General features: G+C 42.4%; 1 protein-coding gene across 1 annotated transcript in view; it reads left to right on the top strand.

The window, feature by feature from the left end:
* Positions 1 to 19,805, top strand: part of LOC122939530 (highly reducing polyketide synthase PKS6-like) — a 68,911-nt gene that overhangs the window by 31,162 nt on the left and 17,944 nt on the right. Inside the window, 2 exon segments of the mRNA XM_044295597.1 lie at positions 2,168 to 2,328; positions 10,918 to 11,121. Of these exon segments, the coding sequence (XP_044151532.1) occupies positions 2,168 to 2,328; positions 10,918 to 11,121 (365 nt within the window).

A 19,805-nucleotide genomic window follows, 5' to 3' on the forward strand; every position in this document is an offset into this window, starting at 1 on the left:
TAGCAGATTTTCTGTGGACTCTGGTATATTACAAAATATACTTCCCAATATGGGAAAACTGCTCAAACCCCAAACACTGTAGCGTGTTTCTCATTGGGCGAGCAGTCCCACCGCATGTGGACCACAGCAAATGACCATCCCCAGCAAAAAATGCGTACAATGGAGGATGCCGGCGCGGTCCACATGCACCACAAAGGCATCCAACACAAAATGGAGCATTGTGCGGATTAAAATATAATTATATAAATCACAGAAAAAAATGTACCAAACAGATATGCCACTGACTATACTAGCTAGTCATACAAGCAGATATTAAAAGCTGAGACTTTTGTCAATATATTCCTGTCAGGAACACATCGGAGCCCCTTATGCACCACGTCACGGTCTCTCAGCATGGCAAGGGTCCTACCACTATGCTAACTATGGTGTGAACACGGTCTAAAGGTGAAGAAATACAGCTCGCAGCCAAGCTTCCACACAACCGCATAGCAGGACAATTAATGCAATGTGAATAAAGCCAGACTGTAAGCCACACCCATATCAGACAGTGTGATGGAGGTTACCAGGTGCAAAAAAATGTTTAAATGCCAGGTAACGGCACATGCAATACATATAAAACAAAATCACATAAATATAGTGGCAAATATGGGGGAACTGCTCAAACCCCAAACACTGTAGCGTGTTTCTCATTGAGGGAGCAGTCCCACCGCATGTGGACCACAGCAAACGACCATCCCCAGCAAAAAATGCGTACAATGGAGGATGCCGGCGCGGTCCACATGCACCACAAAAGCATCCTACACAAAACGGAGCAAATATAATTATGTAAATCATAGAATTTTTTGGGGGTATATTAGGTGGTTTATAATAAACTCCTATTAGTATTTTATTATTGTTTTTGCCTCCATGTATTTCTACCCACATGACTCAACATGATCATGTCCTTCACTTATATCTTCTCAGACTGTGGGCTTTAGACAGGACTTTATGTAAAGGCAGACCCCTCCCCTTCTCCGGTTTTTGCAATCCTTTCTAAACAGAATGTAACCCTGTACATTAACTGCCCAGTCATAGCTATCATCCAGCCATGTCTCAGTTATTCCCACTATGTCATAGTCCTCCTCACACATCACTACTTCCAATTCACCAATGTTATTAGTCAGGCTTCTGGCATTAGTATACATACAATTAAGAGGTTTATGTATATTTTTTACTCTACACCTTTCCTTCTGAACTGTTCTAATTCCTCCTTCCATTCCTCTTCCGGTCACATTACCTTGCCCCCCCTCTCTATCTGCACAATCTTCCCATCCTATAACGTAATTACCCTCCCCCAGTCCTTAGTTTAAACTTTGCATATAAAAATAAATTAACAGTAAAAAAAACATAATAGGTATTACCAAAATGTCTGAACTATTAAAATATTAAAATATCTATAGTCACGATTGGCTGATTTTTTTTGTCACCAGGCCCTCCTTCCCAAAAAAGGAAATTGATAAAAGTGATTAAAAAGTCATGTATCCCAAAATGATAAAAAAATAAAAATACAATTCGTCCTGCAAAAAACATGCCCTCAAAAAGCTCTGGGTGTCTGTATATAGCGATGCAAAGGTTTCTATATTTTTTTTGGTTAAAAAAACACACAGCATAGTGCATAATTTAGGTATCACCATAATTGTACTGACCAGCAGAATAAGGTCGTTGTGTCATTTTTAACGCACAGTGAACACTGTGAAAACAAAACCCTAAAGCCATTTCGGAATTGTGGGTTTTTCAATTTTACCCCAGAAAGATTTATTTTCCTGTTGTCCAATATAACATGGTAAATTAAATGTTGCCATTAAAGAATACAACTTGTCCTGCAAACAAAAATCCCTCAAATGGCTATGTGAACCGAAAACTAAAAAAGTTGCGGCACTTGGAAGGTAGGGAGAAAAAAAATGACAACACAAAAATTGTTCCGGTCCTAAAGGGGTTAAATAAGATGGCCAATATTCATAATGCATGGTGAATCCAAAGCCTATCTTGGGAAATCTGCTCTTTATTGGAGGTGGCCTTCCCAAAATAGGAAGTCTTTTGGATAGGCCGCTAGGTTACCTTATCCAGGTTGGTCCAGTGAATGCACATCTCTAAATTCAAAACAAAAAATGCTTTTTTCTTTTTTAAGGATTAATGAATTTGATATTAAAGTATTTGGAATGAATAATTCGGAAACTGCCAATATGGATCCACAACACAAATTACTGCTTGAATGCACATATAGAGCTCTGGAAGATGCAGGCTATCCCTCTGAAAATGTTCGTGGAAGGAAAATTGGAGTGTTCATAGGTAAGAAAATCAATATAACAAACCATATTATAATGTATATGGGCAGGGATCAGGGGAGCAGAAAACTAAGGTAGCGCAGTTTTTCTTCTTTTTTTAACTATAAATTGGATAAGTGGAATAAAAATTCAAAATAGATCTTCCGAATTCCTAGTTTTGGCAATATACATATGGAGGAAAGGTACTACAGTCATATAAAAAAGAGTTCAAACAGTTCATTGCTAAACCATAAAATTATACAACATTTACAGATAAGAAATATATCACAGTGCCTTCATAAGAAGAGAAGAAAACAGTATATTTTTAATTCATTATGGTTGAGTAGAGCACTCATGCTTGAGCACTATTATAGAATACATAAACCAAAAACTGTTTCCCTTATCCTTACTATGTAAGTGACCCAATATCACCTATAGCGTAACCAATAATCGATATATGGATCTAATTTAAATCACAAATTACAACTCTAACACATGACTTTATACAAAATCAAGAGTTTTTATTGGTACATATAGAGTTGTAACCATTTCTGGCCACACAGACATTAAGAACACTTAAAATGTCACTCAGACTGCAGATGTGTGGTAATTACAGTACATATTAGTAAAGTGCAAGTGCCTACATATATACAAACCAAAAAGGTACAGTCAGTGCCTAACAAGAGTATTGTCCAGTCCTACAATGTATTTATCACAAGGTCCAATTATAGACCCAGGACCATATGGACATCAACTCACACTATGCTGTATTCAGACTTAATACAATAAACAGGGAGTAAAGCATACTGACCACGTATCCACCACAGCACCTACAGTCCGTGCCCCGACGCGCGTTTCGCCGTCAGCTTTTTCAAGGGGTAATGACAAACACTTAATAGCCGGGTATATATCGTCACTGGGGTGGGCGGAACAATCTCCATATAACCAATGGACTAAAGATACGTTGATGAGAGGGCAGGGTACCAAAACTCCTCACCTGTATAGTCAGAAATCACTTGCATCGTATGCTGTGGCGCACGAACCGCCGCGCACCAACGGTGCCCACGTACGCGGTCGCAGCGATGACGTAGGACGGCCGCGCTCAACAGAGCACAGGGCGTCCCACGTCAGAGCCAAGACCGCGTCAGCACGCCCGCGGCTGCGCAGAAGGACGCGCGCACTACGAGCGCCATATTGGGTGAGGGAAAGTAACCATCACAAATCCTCTCTCAATCAATGTGTCCACTGTCCTAAATATTACCTTCACATGTGTATGGGCACAATATCTCCCTTAATAAATATTACTTCATGTCCCCAGACTGTTCTTAAGATTGCACGTCAGTACAGATCTACACTATTCCTAACAGTGAAATATACATAAACACTCATTGATATACTATATAGAGACTCCCAAAAAATATATAAATTCACCTAAAATGATATAATGCCAATTATAGACATATAAATATACATATAATACATTGTGTATGTATACCACAATATTCAGTATATAGTGTATCTTTGAATAGTTACAAGAAAATTATTTATAAGTGCACATGAATTAGAAATACAAATACCAGTGTAATACATAATTGTTACAGTTACAGGTGACATTTCATGTGAGTAGCCATTGCTATTCGAAATGGCTTTCACAGTTTTTTTTAGGAAAGCTTGTTATCTTGCAATTGGGGCAGGAGTTACATCTATAGAAACCCTCAAAACAAAGCCAATGTTTGTCTTTCAATTGGTTCGATCTTTTAACTGTGGGAGCTATCTTTATGCCCAGATTATCTGCGCGTGTATATACTATTTTAGGTTTTGTTGGTAACACGGGCCCTATAACCTTATCTTTTAATACGAAGGGCCAATGTTTGATGATGATATCTTCAACTTTCTTATATTGAGTGTTAAAAGGTAACACAATCTGTAACCCTTCATGTTGCATCAAATCATTTTAGGGGTTCTGTCACTTTCTCCACAAAAAATTATTTGCGGACCAGGTTTTTAACCTTATTTAAAGCCCCTTCAATAGAGTCATTTGGATAGTTCTTATCTATAAACTGCTGTTTTAGGGTTTCAGCCTCTTTTACAAATGTGTCATCAATTGTACAATTTCTCTTGAGGCGCTTTTAAACAAGACCAATTGCATGTTTCTAGCTGCTACCAATTAGGAGATAGCAGCATCTAAAGCAGCTCTCGTTCCTCCAGTTAGCTACTTTTCCCACTGCTGGAGCTGGACTCGGGCAAAACAGTTAGATGGTTAATAGTATCAATCCATAGATGACATTTTGTTATCATATTTACAACATACATTACTCAATATACACTGAACAAAAATATAAACGCTTTTGGTTTTGCTCCCATTTTACATGCTGAGGTCAAAGATCTGAAACATTTTCTACATACACAAAAGACCCATTACTCTCAAATATTGTTCACAAATCTGTGTTAGTGAGTACTTCTACTTTGACGCGATAATTCATCCCACCTCATAGGTGTGGCATATCAAGGTGATGATTAGACAGCATGAATATTGCACAGGTGTGCCCTAGACTCCACACCGTAAAAGGCCACTCTGAAATGTTAATGCACAGTTTTGCCTTACTGGGGGGGGGGGTCAGAAAACCAGTCAGTATCTGGTGTGGCCACCATTTGCCTCACGCAGTGCAACACATCTTCGTCCCATAGAGTTGATCAGGTTGTTGATTGTGGCCTGTGGAATGTTGGTTCACTCCTCTTCAATAGCTGTGCGAAGTTGCAGAATATTGGCAGGAACTGGAACACGCTGTCGTATACGCCGATCCAGAGCATCCCAAACAAGCTCAATGGGTGACATGTCCGGTGAGTATGCTGGCCATGCAAGAACTGGGATGTTTTTAGCTTCCAGGAATTGTGTACAGATCCTTGCAATATTGGGCCATGCTTTATCATGCTGCAACATGAGGTGATGGTCATGGATAAATGGCACAACAATGGGCCTCAGGATCTCGTCACGGTATCTCTGTGCATTCAAAATTCCATCAATAAAATGCACCTGTGTTTGTTGTCCATAACATACGCCTGCCCATACCATAACCCCACCACCACCACTCGATCCACAACGTTGACGTCAGCAAACCAATCACCCACACAACGCCACACACGCTGTATGCCATCTGCCCTGAACAGTGAAAACCGGGACTCATCCATCAACAGAACGCCTCTCCAATGTGCCAGACACCATCGAATGTGAGCATTTACCCACTCAAGTCGGTTACGATGACGAACTGCAGTCAGGTCCAGGCCCCGATGAAGACGATGAGCATGCAGCTGAGCTTCCCTGAGACGGTTTGACAGTTTGTGCAGAAATTCTTTGGTTATGTAAACCGATTGTTGCTGCAGCTGTCCGGGTGGCTGGTCCCAGACTATCATGGAGGTGAACATGCTGGATGTGGAGGTCCTGGGCTGGTGTGTCAGGTGGATACACAGCTGATAGTCCTACTGAATAGACTGTTAGAATTTGTATTATGGCAATAAAAAAGCAGCTAAGTAAAGAAAAACGAGTGGCCATCATTACTTTAAGATCAAAAAATTGGGAAAACGTTGAAAGTGTCCCCAAGTGCAGTCACAAAAACCATCAAGCGCTACAAAGAAACTGGCTCACATGCGGACCGCCCCAGGAAAGGAAGACCAAGAGTCAACTCTGCTTCGGAGGATAAGTTCATCCGAGTCACCAGCCTCAGAAATCGCAGGTTAACAGCAGCTCAGATTAAAGACCAGGTCAATGCCACACAGAGTTCTAGCAGCAGACACATCTCTAGAACAACTGTTAAAGGGATTCTGTCACCTCTAGTGTTGAGCGCGAATATTCAAATTGCGATTTTTTTTCTCGAATATCGCAATTTTGAGATTTCGCGAATATTTAGAATATCGTTCTATATATTCGCGAATTCGAATATTCATTATTTTTTATTTTTTTTATTATTATATTTTTTTCTTTCCCACTTCTCTAAAGTTGTTCTTACCTGTCCTTTGGATTCCTGGCTTCCTGGCTGCTCCAGCCAGTGGCGTTTTCAACTTACTGCTATATTCCATATTAGCTAAATTACAATCTAATCTATATGTGTATTTTACGAAATTTCGCAATAGTCGAAATTGCGATGCGAGTAATATAACACGAAATAATTGCATGAAGATTTCAATTTAGCACTGCTATATTCCATATTCTCGCCTAATATGGAATATAGCTGTGCTAAGTTAGCACTGCTATATTCCATATTAGGCTAGAATATGGAATATAGCAGTGCAAAGTTGAAATCTTCATGCGATTATTTCGTGTTATATTACTCGTATCGCAATTTCGACTTTTGCAAATGTTCTTAATATTGCTCTAACTTCGTCTTTTAGAATATTCGTAATATTCTGAAAGACGAAGTTAGAGTAATATTACGAATATTCTAAAAGACGAAGTTAGAGCAATATTACGAAATTTCGTAAAATACACATATAGATTGTAATTTAGCTAATATAGTGCTATAATCCCTTTTTTTTCCTCTAATTTATTTTTGCCTCTTCTGGACTTAAGTTTTGTAAAATATGTACACTATTAAAAAATATTACTATAGCAGTATATTAGCTTAAATACAATCTATGTGTATTTTACGAAATTTCGTAATATTGCTCTAACTTCGTCTTTTAGAATATTCGTAATATTGCTCTAACTTCGTCTTTCAGAATATTCGTAATATTCTAAAAGACGAAGTTAGAGCAATATTAAGAACATTTGCAAAAGCCGAAATTGCGATGCGAGTAATATAATACGAAATAATCGCATGAAGATTTCAACTTAGCACTGCTATATTCCATATTCTAGCCTAATATGGAATATAGCAGTGCTAACTTAGCACAGCTATATTCCATATTAGGCTAGAATATGGAATATAGCAGTGCTAAGTTGAAATCTTCATGCGATTATTTCGTATTATATTACTCGCATCGCTACTCGCATCGCAATTTCGGCTTTTGCAAATGTTCTTAATATTGCTCTAACTTCGTCTTTTAGAATATTACGAATATTCTAAAAGACGAAGTTAGAGCAATATTACGAAATTTCGTAAAATACACATAGATTGTATTTAAGCTAATACACTGCTATAGTAATATTTTTTAATAGTGTACATATTTTACAAAACTTAAGTTCAGAAGAGGCAAAAATAAATTAGAGGAAAAAAAAGGGATTATAGCACTATATTAGCTAAATTACAATCTATATGTGTATTTTACGAAATTTCGTAATATTGCTCTAACTTCGTCTTTTAGAATATTCGTAATATTCTAAGAGATGAAGTTATAGCAATATCACGAAATTTCGTAAAATACACATATTAGCCTAGCCATAGTCAATTAGCATAGGAACGTTGCCTTATACTATCAAGATAAATAATCGCAATACGCGAAAAAAATTAATCGCATATTTTTCGCGATAATTGGAATAATTACGAATATTCGATTTCGACGAATATAACACGAATATTCATTCGAATATTCGCGAAATATCGCGAAATCGAATATGGCACCTCCCGCTCATCACTAGTCACCTCTCATAACACAAATTCAGACTTTAAACCAGTCATGCTCCACAGATTACCTTGAATTGGCTTTGCTGTTCTATACTGTAATCCGTCCAGTAGTTTTGCTGAAAAACGACTTTTATAATTATGCTAATTAATCCTGAAGGTGCCCAGAGGGGCGTTATGTTCCACTTTGTGTGCCCAGTAACGCCCCCCTGCAGTGCCCAAAACGCCTTCCTCCTGAATCCCTAACCGCCAACAGAGTCTCATCCCTGTCCTCCCCCTCCCTGACGGCCAAGCGAAGTCTTGCGCAGATGCAGTACCCACTGGGGGCTGCGCCAGTGCGATTTGCTGGAGACTGAAGGAAGAGCGAGCATCGGACGTCACTGGGTTCGGCGCATGCCCAGTGACGACGATGAAGCTCCTGCCCTCAGTCTCCAGCAAATCGCACTGGTGCAGCCCTCAGTGGGTACTGCGTCTGCGCAAGACTTCGCTCGGCCGTTAGGGAGGGGGAGGGGAGGGATGAGACGCTGTGGGCGGTTAGGGATTCGGGAGGAAGGCGTTTTGGGCACTGCAGGGGGGCGTTACTGGGCACACAAAGTGGAACATAACGCCCCTCTGGGCACCTTCAGGATTAATTAGCATAATTATAAAAGTCGTTTTTCAGCAAAACTGCTAGACGGATTACAGTATAGAACAGCAAAGCCGATTCAAGGTAATCTGTGGAGCATGCAGATAATGAAAGTTTTGGAACCGCGCTGCTTGAGACTATGTTCCCCGGTCAACAGTGAATAGCACAGGGCACCGGCCCCTCTCCTCTTCACCCAAAAAGATCCGATCTTCCACAGACCTTCTCCTCTACAGGGTTTAAGAAGATTGGCAGAATAGTGAAGCACCCTTTTGCAAGATGATTTAAAAAGTTTTATTCTACTCACAAGAGTTGGTAGACAAAAGGCATATAGTAATATTAAGACCGTCATGTGTAGTAGGGGGTCGGAGAACTACACTTATTAAACAGGACTGCGGTAAACCGAAAGGGTGAATATGTGAACAAGTGTTTATGCGGTTTATGCTGTTTATAACAGCAAGAGACTTTTAATCTGAAGGTATAATAAGATCACGGCTGTATTTGTAATATGTATGATTTGAAAACATTGCTTTGTATTTTTGGGATATGATCCGGATAAATATCGGCTCATATAATGAGATAAGCTGGGCTATTTAAAGGGCCCCACTGCGGACATGCGCAGTTGTCGCCCCTGAAGAAGCGAGGCAGCGAAACCCGGGTCGGGCAGGAACGTGACGGTCTTAATATTACTATATGCCTTTTGTCTACCAACTCTTGTGAGTAGAATAAAACTTTTTAAACCATCTTGCAAAAGGGTGCTTCACTATTCTGCCAATCTTCTTAAACCCTGTAGAGGAGAAGGTCTGTGGAAGATCGGATCTTTTTGGGTGAAGAGGAGAGGGGCCGGTGCCCTGTGCTATTCACTGTTGACCGGGGAACATAGTCTCAAGCAGCGCGGTTCCAAAACTTTCATTATCTGCATCTCCAGTGTGAATTACCTACCACACTACTCCGGAACCAGCAGCAGCGCAAGTAATCGTCCGTGTTGGGACACAGGACTGACTTTTCATTGTTATCTTAATCTGTGGAGCATGACTGGTTTAAAATCTGAATTTGTGTTATGAGAGGTGACAGAATCCCTTTAAGAGGAGACTGTGTGAATCAGGCCTTCATGGTAGAATATCTGCTAGGAAACCACTGCTAAGGACAGGCAACAAGCAGAAGAGACTTGTTTGGGCTAAAGAACACAGGGAATGGACATTAGACCAGTGGAAATCTGTGCTTTGGTCTGATGAGTCCAAATTTGAGATCTTTGGTTCCAACCACCGTGTCTTTGTGCGACGCAGAAAAGGTGAACGGATGGACTCTACATGCCTGGTTCCCACCGTGAAGCATGGAGGAGGAGGTGTGATGGTGTGGGGGTGCTTTGCTGGTGACACTGTTGGGGATTTATTCAAAATTGAAGGCATACTGAACCAGCATAAATACCACAGCATCTTGCAGCGGCATGCTATTCCATCTGGTTTGCGATTAGTTGGACCATCATTTATTTTTCATCAGGACAATGACCCCAAACACACCTTTGGCTGTGAAAGGGCTATTTGACCATGAAGGAGAGTGATGGGGTGCTGCGCCAGATGACCTGGCCACCACAGTCACCGGACCTAAACCCAATCGAGATGGTTTGGGGTGAGCTGGACCGCAAAGTGAAGGCAAAAGGGCCAACAAGTGCTAAGCATCTCTGGGAACTCCTTCAAGACTGTTGGAAGACCATTTCAGGTGACTACCTCTTGAAGCTCATCAAGAGAATGGCAAGAGTGTGCAAAGCAGTAATCAAAGCAAAAGGTGGCTACTTTGAAGAACCTAGAATATGACATATTTTCAGTTGTTTCACACTTTTTTGTTATGTATATAACTCCACATGTGTTAATTCATAGTTTTAATGCCTTCAGTGTGAATCTACAATTTTTATAGTCATGAAAATAAATAAAACTCTTTGAATGAGAAGGTGTGTCCAAACTTTTGGTCTGTACTGTATATATTCAATATACAGTATATTCATTCACTTAATAAATATCAAAAAAAATTCAGGGGATAAGGGTATCTTTCCGCCCCAGACGAATATTCTCACCTAATGGCACTTGTTAAAATCGTAATACCAAATAATCTACACACTCCTATGTCACTCAAACTTATCAACATTACAGTTGGAAAATTCAGGGCATACAAGGCCCACCCCAGGAATGCCCCCAAACCTACCCAGGACCGCCCACTCTGAAAATTTAAATTCAAGACTGTTTCCAACTATGATGTCACTATCTTACATGCCATCAGTATTACTGTTTTGTCCTCTATTAACTACACTGCAGTTAGTCTATTATTAAAATATTCTGCATTTAGCATTTTTTTAATGTTCTTTATGAATTTTACATAAAAAAATAAAAAATTCCCTCTCTATATTATAATGTATAAAATGTTCTATTTTATACATTTACAGGTCTCATGAACAGAGATGCCGACTATATTTATAATAATTCTCCAGAAAACATCAATCATTTTAATGGCACTGGGACAGCAACAAGCATAGCTGCCAACAGGATATCCTACTGCTTTAATCTGACGGGACCTTCCCTATCAATTGACACTGCCTGCTCTTCATCCTTGGTTGCTTTACACTATGCTTGTCACGCTATCAGGCAAGGTAAAAACAATTCATTAGTGTGAAACTAGACTGATCTTTCTTTGTCTTTTATAAGTATAGATCACCCTAGTCATGCAGCTTCTTCTTCATGTAATGATTAGAGATGAGCGAATCGAGGTTGATGAAGTGGAATTCGATCCGAATTTCAAAAATAATTTGATTTTCACTGAATCAGACGCATTTTTTCCTAAAATGGCTGCTGCACGTGTTTGGACATGGAGCAAGGAACTCTGGGAAAGAGGAATCGCCAACAATGCCATGCATGCAGCCAACCAGCAGCCAGCCAGCCAGCCAGCCCTGTGATGTCACAGCCCTATAAATAGCCTCAGTTATCTTGGATTCTGCCATTTTCCAGGCGCTAGGGACAGTGGTAGAAAAGACTTTAAAACTTTTATTTTGCTCTATAGACATTCAGGGAAAGGATAGGGATGAATCATTCCACAGTATTGAAGCAGAACAGTATTCAGTAGGGGAGTTTACAGCCTGGGTAATATGAACAATTCTATTACACCTTGCTGCACTGACTGGGGATCCAAATTGCCATTATACAGCGCTGTAATTCCAGCAAACCGTTCTTGTTATCGGGGTGCAAGGGCTTTTTGATACAGCCATTTACGGGGTTTATTACAAGGAAATATTTATACATCTTATTTGCCCTTGTGCGGTGCAGTTATATGTTCGAAAGCATTTTTTGGCTTGTATAAGTGGGGAAAAAAAGGGCTTATTAGCCGCTGTGTGGTGAATTGAGAAAATTACAGCCATTTTTGGCGTGTATTAGTGGCAAAAAAAATATATATATTTGCCGTTCAGTGGTGCAGCTATATGTTCTAAAGCCCTTTTTGGTGTGTATTTGCGGCAAAAAATATATATTATTTGCTGTTCAGCAGTGTAGTTATATGTTCTAAAGTCTTTTGTGGCGTGTATAAGTGGGAAAAATATATATATTATTTGCTGTTCAGCGATGCAGTTATATGTTCTAAAGCCCTTTTTGGCGTGTATTAGTGGCAAAAAAATATATATTATTTGCCATTCAGCGGTGCAGTTATATGTTCTAAAGCCCTTTTTGGCATTTATTAGTGGCAAAAAATATATATTATTTGCCTTTCAGCGGTGCAGTTATATGGTCTAAATCCTTTTGTGGCCTGTATAAGTGGAAAAAAATTAAATCCTATTAGCTGTTCAGCAGTGCAGTTATATGTTCTAAAGCCCTTTTTGGCGTGTATTAGTGGCAAAAATATATATATGTTTGCCATTCAGCAGTGCAGTTATATGGTCTAAAGCCTTTTGTGGCCTCTATAAGTGGAAAAATTGTGGAAAAGAGCCTATTTGCTGTTCAGCGGTGCAGTTATATTTTCTAAAGCCCTTTTTGGCATGTATTAGTGGCAAAAAAATATATATTTGCCGTTTAGCGGTGCAGTTATATGGTCTAAAGCTCTTTTTGGCATATATTAGTGGCAAAAAAAAAATATTATTTGCCGTTCAGTGGTGCAGTTATATGTTCTAAAGCCATTTTTGCCATGTATTAGTGGCAAAAATATATATATTATTTGCCATTCAGCTGTGTAGTTATATGTTCTAAAGCCTTTTGTGGCATGTATAAGTGAAAAAAAAAAAATAAGGGCATATTTGCCGTTCAGTGGTGCAGTTATATGTTCTAAAAATCTTTTTGGCATGTATTAGTGGCTAAAAATATATATTATTTGTATTAGTGGCAAAAAATAAATAAAAAATTTGCCGTTTAGTGGTGCAATTATATGTTCTAAAGCCTTTGTGGAGTGTATAATTGAAAAAAAGTAAGGGCCTATTTGCCGTACAGCGGTGCAGTTATATGTTCTAAAGCCTTTTGTGGTGTGTATGAGTGGAAAAAAATAAAGGCATATTTGCCATTCAGTGGTGCAGTTATATGTTCTAAAGCCCTTTTGGTGTGTATTAGTGGTAAAATTATATATATATTTGCCATTTAGCGGTGCAGTTATATGTTCTAAAGCCCTTTTTGGCGTGTAATAGTGGCAAAAAAATATATATTTGCCATTCAGCGGTGCAGTTATATGTTCTAAAGCCTTTTGTGGCGTGTATAAGAGGAAAAAAAAAGGGCCTAGTGACATCAGACACCCCCAGCCAAGAGTCGGTGGGTTCATCAGACACAAACCTTAGTTGGCATGGCCCAGGAGCAGGCCCTGTGCCCTCACCTGTACTCAACCTGTCTCTGTCCTTTTCTGTTCCCTCAGCCAGAGAAGTATTATATGCTGTGGGCTCAGCTCCACTATACAGCGAGGACGAGCTGCTAGAGGACAGTCAACTAGTATAGCCGGAAGTCAGCAGGGTGGCATCAGTGGAAGGTCGGGAGCCAAACGTGCCCGTGGTAGACCACACACTTTGCAGAAGCCTACCAGCCTGTAAAGTAGTGGTGGCAGCGGCGGTAGCAGTCAGTCACCACCTACTCGGCGGTGTGGCAGTTTTCTGTTAAGCCGCTGGAAGAGGTGAACATTCCCATTTGTAGAATCTATGGGCAGAAGGTGAAGCGTGGCCAGGGTGCCAATGTTGGCACCACAGCCCTGCGTCAACATATTCAGTCTCACCATAAAGTGGCCTGAGAGAACCGTGGCTCCAATGTGGTGGACCAGCCTGCGACAGCAACCACTGCATCACCCAGTGGCACGCACCCGGTTTCAGCCAGTCAAGGCTCCACCACCTCAGCCGAAGTGGGCTGTCTGTCCTTCCCATCATCTAATTGTCCTGATGCTCCTGCTCCTCGTCCTCCTACTTCTCGTCAATCATTCAGTCAGAAATCGATCACCAAAGCGATTGCCAAGAGACAACAGTATGCATGCACTCATCCAACTGAGCAGAAGATAAACATGCTCCTGGCCAAGCTGCTGGTGCTGCAATCCCTCCCTTTCCAAGTGGAGGACTCTGCACCGTTCTGAGAACTGATGGCTTGTGCCAAGCCGAGGTGGAGATTCCCAAGCCATCATTTCTTTGCCAAAAAGGCAGTACCAGCCCTGCAAACATATGTAGAACAGAAGGTGGGCCAGTCCTTGAGCCTGTTGGTGGCTGCCAAAGTGCACACCAGCGCCGACGTGTGGAGCTGTAACTACAGTCAGGGACAATACATGTCCTTTATGGCCCAACTTAGCCAGGTGACGCCACTTCTGCCTCCACATTCTCACGCCATTGGTCCTGCGACAATGTCCGCCTCTGCCTCCTCATCCTCCACTGTGTCTTCAGCCTGCAATGCAGGGACAACTCACTGTGCCCCTCCAGCATACCACATGTGCATGGCACGGCGGTATCACGCTGTTCTGTACCTCGTTTGCCTGGGCGAACGGAGTCACACAGGGGAGGAACTGCTCCGTGTCCTTCATCAAGAAATCGAATCCTGGCTTTCTCTGCGACAACTCAAAATCGGAACCATGGTGTGCGACAACAGAAAGAACATGGTGTTGACGCTGCATCAAGGAGGGCTGAGCCATGAGCCTTGCATGGCACACGTGTTCAATCTAGTTGTCAAGCGGTTCCTGAAGTCTTCCACCCATCTGCAAGACATCCTAAAAATGGCCATGAAAATTTGCATGCACTTCAGCCACTCAGACACAGCAAAGCAAATAACACCGTCCTTAAGCTGCAGAGGCAGAACGTCATGCCCCAACATAGGCTAATATGCAATGTTTCCACCCGTTGGAATTCCACCCTCCATATGTTAGACCTACCTACTATACGAACAGAGAAAGGCCATAAACAATTTCTTGATGATCCAAGCGGACAGGAGTACTCCCCTGTGTAACTTCGATGTCAGCCAGTGGCAGTTCATGCGTGACACCTGCTGTTTGCTCAGGCCCTTTGAGGAGGTCACGCTATTTGTCAGTCGCCAGGACTACGGGATGAACAACATCATTCCACTGCTTTATGTCCTGGAACAGATGCTTGGTAATCTGGCTAGTCAGGGGACTGGAGACATGGCGCCTACATCTCACGGCCACGTGAGCCCTGTGGGGGCTGATCTGGAGGAGGAGGACATTGGAGCACAAGCAATGTATAGCGAAATGGGTGGTTTCTCTAAACAGGTGACAGGAGAGGAAGAGCAGGAGCAGCCAGAGGAGCTACACGGCGATGAGGAAGATGAGGCAGAGGACCCAGACACACTGTCGCAGTATGCAGTGGAGATGGAGGCAAGGAGTCCCTCCGAGTCACTTGCACAAATGGCCCGATACATGCTCACTTGCTTGCATAGTGATAGCCGAATTGTCAGCATTCGGCAGAGGGATGACTTCTGGTTCTCCACCTTGTTGGACCCTTGCTACCGGTCCAAAATCAGGGCCTTATTTACACCCACTGAGAGGGAGGACAAACTGAACTACTATAAAGACATCCTATGTAGTCCGTTGTCCGCTGCCTATCTGTGCCATCGTCCATCCTCTTGCAGGTCTGACTAGGGGGGCCCTCTGTGCTCACGTTCCTCTGCCATGGCTGCTTTGGCAGAGTGGGGGGGGGGGGTAGGAGCAGTTTCAGCTCCATCAGCAGCAACTTGAGTCTAGAAACTACTCACCAGCAGCAGCAGCAGCAGCAGCTAGACCTGGAGCAGGACCTGAACCAGCAGGTGGTGGTGTACTCTGCCACCCCATATTGAAGATCCGCTGGACTACAGGGCAGTCAAACTGGATTTGTGGCCGCAACTGGCCGAGTTTGCCCTGGAAAAGCTGTACTGCCCAGCCAGTAGTGTGGCATCAGAGCGGGTGTTTAGTGCGGCGGGGGCCATACTTACCCCAAGAAGAACTCACCTGTCCACCCAAAATGTGGGGAGACTGACCTTTGTCAATATGAATCAGTTGTGGATCAGCCAGGATTTCCACCCACCAGTGCCTGATGCATCAGACTAGATCATCCATGGTGCCACACCAACACTTTGACAAAAGATGCTGCCACCCCCCTGATGCCACACATCTGATGCCAAGTGCTCCTTCTTTCACCCACCATCTTCAGCTGGTACTGGTATTGCAACCCACCTCCTCACTCTGTCACCGGGTCACTCTGTGGTCACCTGATGCTGCTGCCGCCACATCCACACTATGTCACCTTGCCACTCTGTGGTCTCCTAATGCTGCTTACACCTCCACACTATGTCACCTTGCCACTCTGTGGACTCCTGATGCTGCTACCTCAACACTATGTCACCTTGGCACTCTGTGGCCTCCCGATGCTGCTGCTGCCACCTCCACACTCTGTCATTGTGCCACTCTGTGGCCTCCTGATGCTGCTGCCACGTTCACACTGTCATTGTGCCACCCTGTGACCTCCTCCTGATGTTGCGCTGCCGCCTCCTCCACACTCTGTCATTGTGCCACCCTGTGGCCTCCTCCTGATGCTGCTGCCACGTTCACACTGTCATTGTGCCACCCTGTGACCTCCTCCTGATGTTGCGCTGCCGCCTCCTCCACACTCTGTCATTGTGCCACTCTGTGGCCTCTGGATGCTGCTGCCACCTCCACACTATGTCATAGGGCCACTCTGTGGACTTCTCATGCTGTTCCCACCCTCCCCACTTCATGACTGGGCCACTATTTTGCCTTTCGGCCTGGCTGACATCATCATTTATTTGACCCTTCTTCTGATCTGTCAGATGGAAGGAAAAATGAGACGCACAACGGATCCTGTCTATGTAACAGCTGTAAGACCTGCATGACATGGTCCCTATTTTGCATCAGAATTGGCTTATGAATATGGTAGCCAAAAGCAGTATAGTATATATGGGTATAAAATACAGACGACATGCAAATATTCCATTCGCGTGTCATCTCTGTTTTGGATCCACTTCTGTTTTTTTTTGGGCTTTAGCAATACTGATGGATTACTGACCAAATGCTGACCGAATAAAGGCGGATGCTCCACAGACAGGATCCGTTTTTGGGGGGTTATTGTTCTGACGGAACTGCGGAAGGTCAAAATAATCAGCGAAGTCAACACAAACTTACTGCTGACACCCTCTCCACTCTGTCGGGGGGCTCTACTTGTATAAGCATTTAATAGAACAGGTTCTATAGACATCTATGTGAAATCAGCTGCCGACGGTGTAAAAGGAGTGCACTTCTTCTTGACGCTAACATTGACCTGCAAGGTTGAGTTCATACTTGAGTTATTTGGTGAGTTTTGGCCCTGTAACTGCCCAAATAAGTGAAGTGTGCAGTGATTCTAAGAGCGACGCCTGTCATCTGCATGTCATACTGACTCACAGTATTGTTTCACTACCAAAGCAGAGTCCCTGCAAGGCAGTGTTCTACACCACTGTAAAGGCTCTCCTCAGCCAGGAAATACCAGTTTTTTAATGCAATTCGCCACGAATAAATTCTGATCAAACCAAAAAAAATTCCTAAATTCAGCGAAACGGCCGAAACAATTTTTTTTTTTATTCGCTCATCTCTAGTAATGATCTGAGACATGAGAAGCCACTGAATCTTGACCTATGGGCATTCTGTACAGTAATGCAGTAAACAGGATACAATATGAGTCACTTTCCCACCTGAAATAACCTGGTGCAGTACAGGGTAGTAAAAATCTCAATGATTTATTACTAAAAATATATACAATATATAATGTCAGCAGGGCCCTTGCTGTTATGTTATGAATACTAGAAATACATAAAACAATTCATAATTAGATAATAAAACACTGATTGTGCGATAGATCAGAAACAGATGCAAATTATCTGTTAACAAGCTATGCCTCTAATGACACCAGATGTAAGGCAGCTATCCTATAATTCAATGTTCAACCCTTTAAATAGGCCTTGAGACATGAGATAAAATATTAAATAAGCCAGCACCTCATCCACAGATGGGTGATTGCTTCTTATCAGTACAGAGCATAGAGTACTGTCTTAACTGGGTGAAAGTCAGGATTTGGGGGGTACTGTCTCTCCTTGGGGAGATCACCTTAATCGGCGTGTGGAAACTTATAGGCCATACATGCTCCTTTGGAATTCTGGAAAGTAGTTATGCAAATGAGCTCTTAACAAGCTCTGCCTCTAATGCTACCAGATCTAAGGCAGTATAGTATTTGCCCTCAAACTCTGGACTGTTTGTCCTTAAACTCAAAGATATGGGTTGGATTGCAGATTCAGCCAACAAAAAAGTATAATAGAAAACTGTCACGGAGTAGCGTCACGGGTATAAATATAGAGCGGAGGTGCACCCCCTGAGCTGCCTCCCGGTCCCCTGTCCCTGCCTACTTGCACCACCCGCCCTAGGTGACGGGGCGCAACTGGGCGACAGTCCCTGACCTGAGTAAGTGCAAGCAGAGAGATAGAGACAGCAGGGAAGCGGACAGCCAATGAGAGGTAGCACTCGAGTGGACAGAGAGGTGGAACAAGCAAGGTACCACCAAAAACGGAAGGGCGAGGCGGGCCGGGGTCAGTCCAGGAGGTCACGTCAGTACAAGAGAAGAGGCAAAGATAAAATCCAAAAGCAAGCCAAGGTCAAAATCTGAGAGGTAGCGTCAAGGTTCAGGGAGTAGGCAGAAGAGGTGTCAGGAAGCAGATCAAGGGTCAAATCCAAAGGTAAGCTAAATAACAATAATAATACACAGCCTAAGGGACCAAAATCACAGGCAACCTGCCTGTATTTATAGTGGGGAGTGAGGGTCATGTGACGTGGCCAGCGTCACATGACCGACAGACAGACAAGTCGAGCACCGAGTGATCAGCTCGGCGCTCAAGGCAGACCTAGGAGCAGGGAGCCTCCCAGCTAGCAAAGCCGCCCTGGGAACAAGGCCAAACACAGATCCTCGCTCCCGAAGCTAAGCAGCAGGTCTGCGGCTGATGGGAGACCGAGTGCGCCTTCAGCGCCTCGTTACAGAAAACATTGTGATCAGAAAAACATAAATTGAATGGCAATACTAATCATCATAATAAATCATTTATGAACAAACTTGCATATACTGTATTAGCATGATTGTTTTCTATGCATTTTTTTTCTTTATATAATTTCCTCTTATTATACCTATTTCTTATGGGTTATTCTTGTAACTAGAGATGAGCGAAGTTCTTAAAATTCAATTAGGCTGCTTTGCCGAATTTTACCCAAAAATTTGCTCCGTTATGATTTGCTTCGTCACAAAGCGCATTTCTTTCTAAGTATCGGGCGCAATGACGGGGAACGGCGATTGTGCCGCCCTTCATCATTTAACCTCTCAGATGCCGCGTTCATCGCTGATCGCTGCATCTGAGATTTTTATTAAGGTCTTTCAGGGGTTAATCATTAAAAAAAATGTTACTTACCTTAGTGAACTTTGATCCGAATTTCAGGGAAAATTCTATTTACCTCAAAGCCGAATTTCCTCAAGCATAAGGAAATTCTGCTTCATAGTATCCACTTCGGATACTTCGATTCGCTCAACAATACTTGTAACCTTCACATTGCCTAACACTAATATAAAATAAAAAATACACTGAAATAATACTACTGTAGAAATCTAAGCTTATTTTATAACCCACCCCATATCAATTTAGAACTCCCTCATTATTACTGCCTTATGGTCGATCATATGATAATACTACAAACTAGTGAATTTTAGATAATATAGATTATATTATGAATATTTTCGGATGAGTAGGGGCCATCCCCCAAGGGAGCAACAGTCCTGGGTAATAGCCTGATTTCGGAGCTCCATCGGAATGAGGCGCTCACCCATCA

Source organism: Bufo gargarizans, chromosome 5, assembly GCF_014858855.1.
Source record: "Bufo gargarizans isolate SCDJY-AF-19 chromosome 5, ASM1485885v1, whole genome shotgun sequence".
Lineage (NCBI taxonomy): Eukaryota > Metazoa > Chordata > Amphibia > Anura > Bufonidae > Bufo > Bufo gargarizans.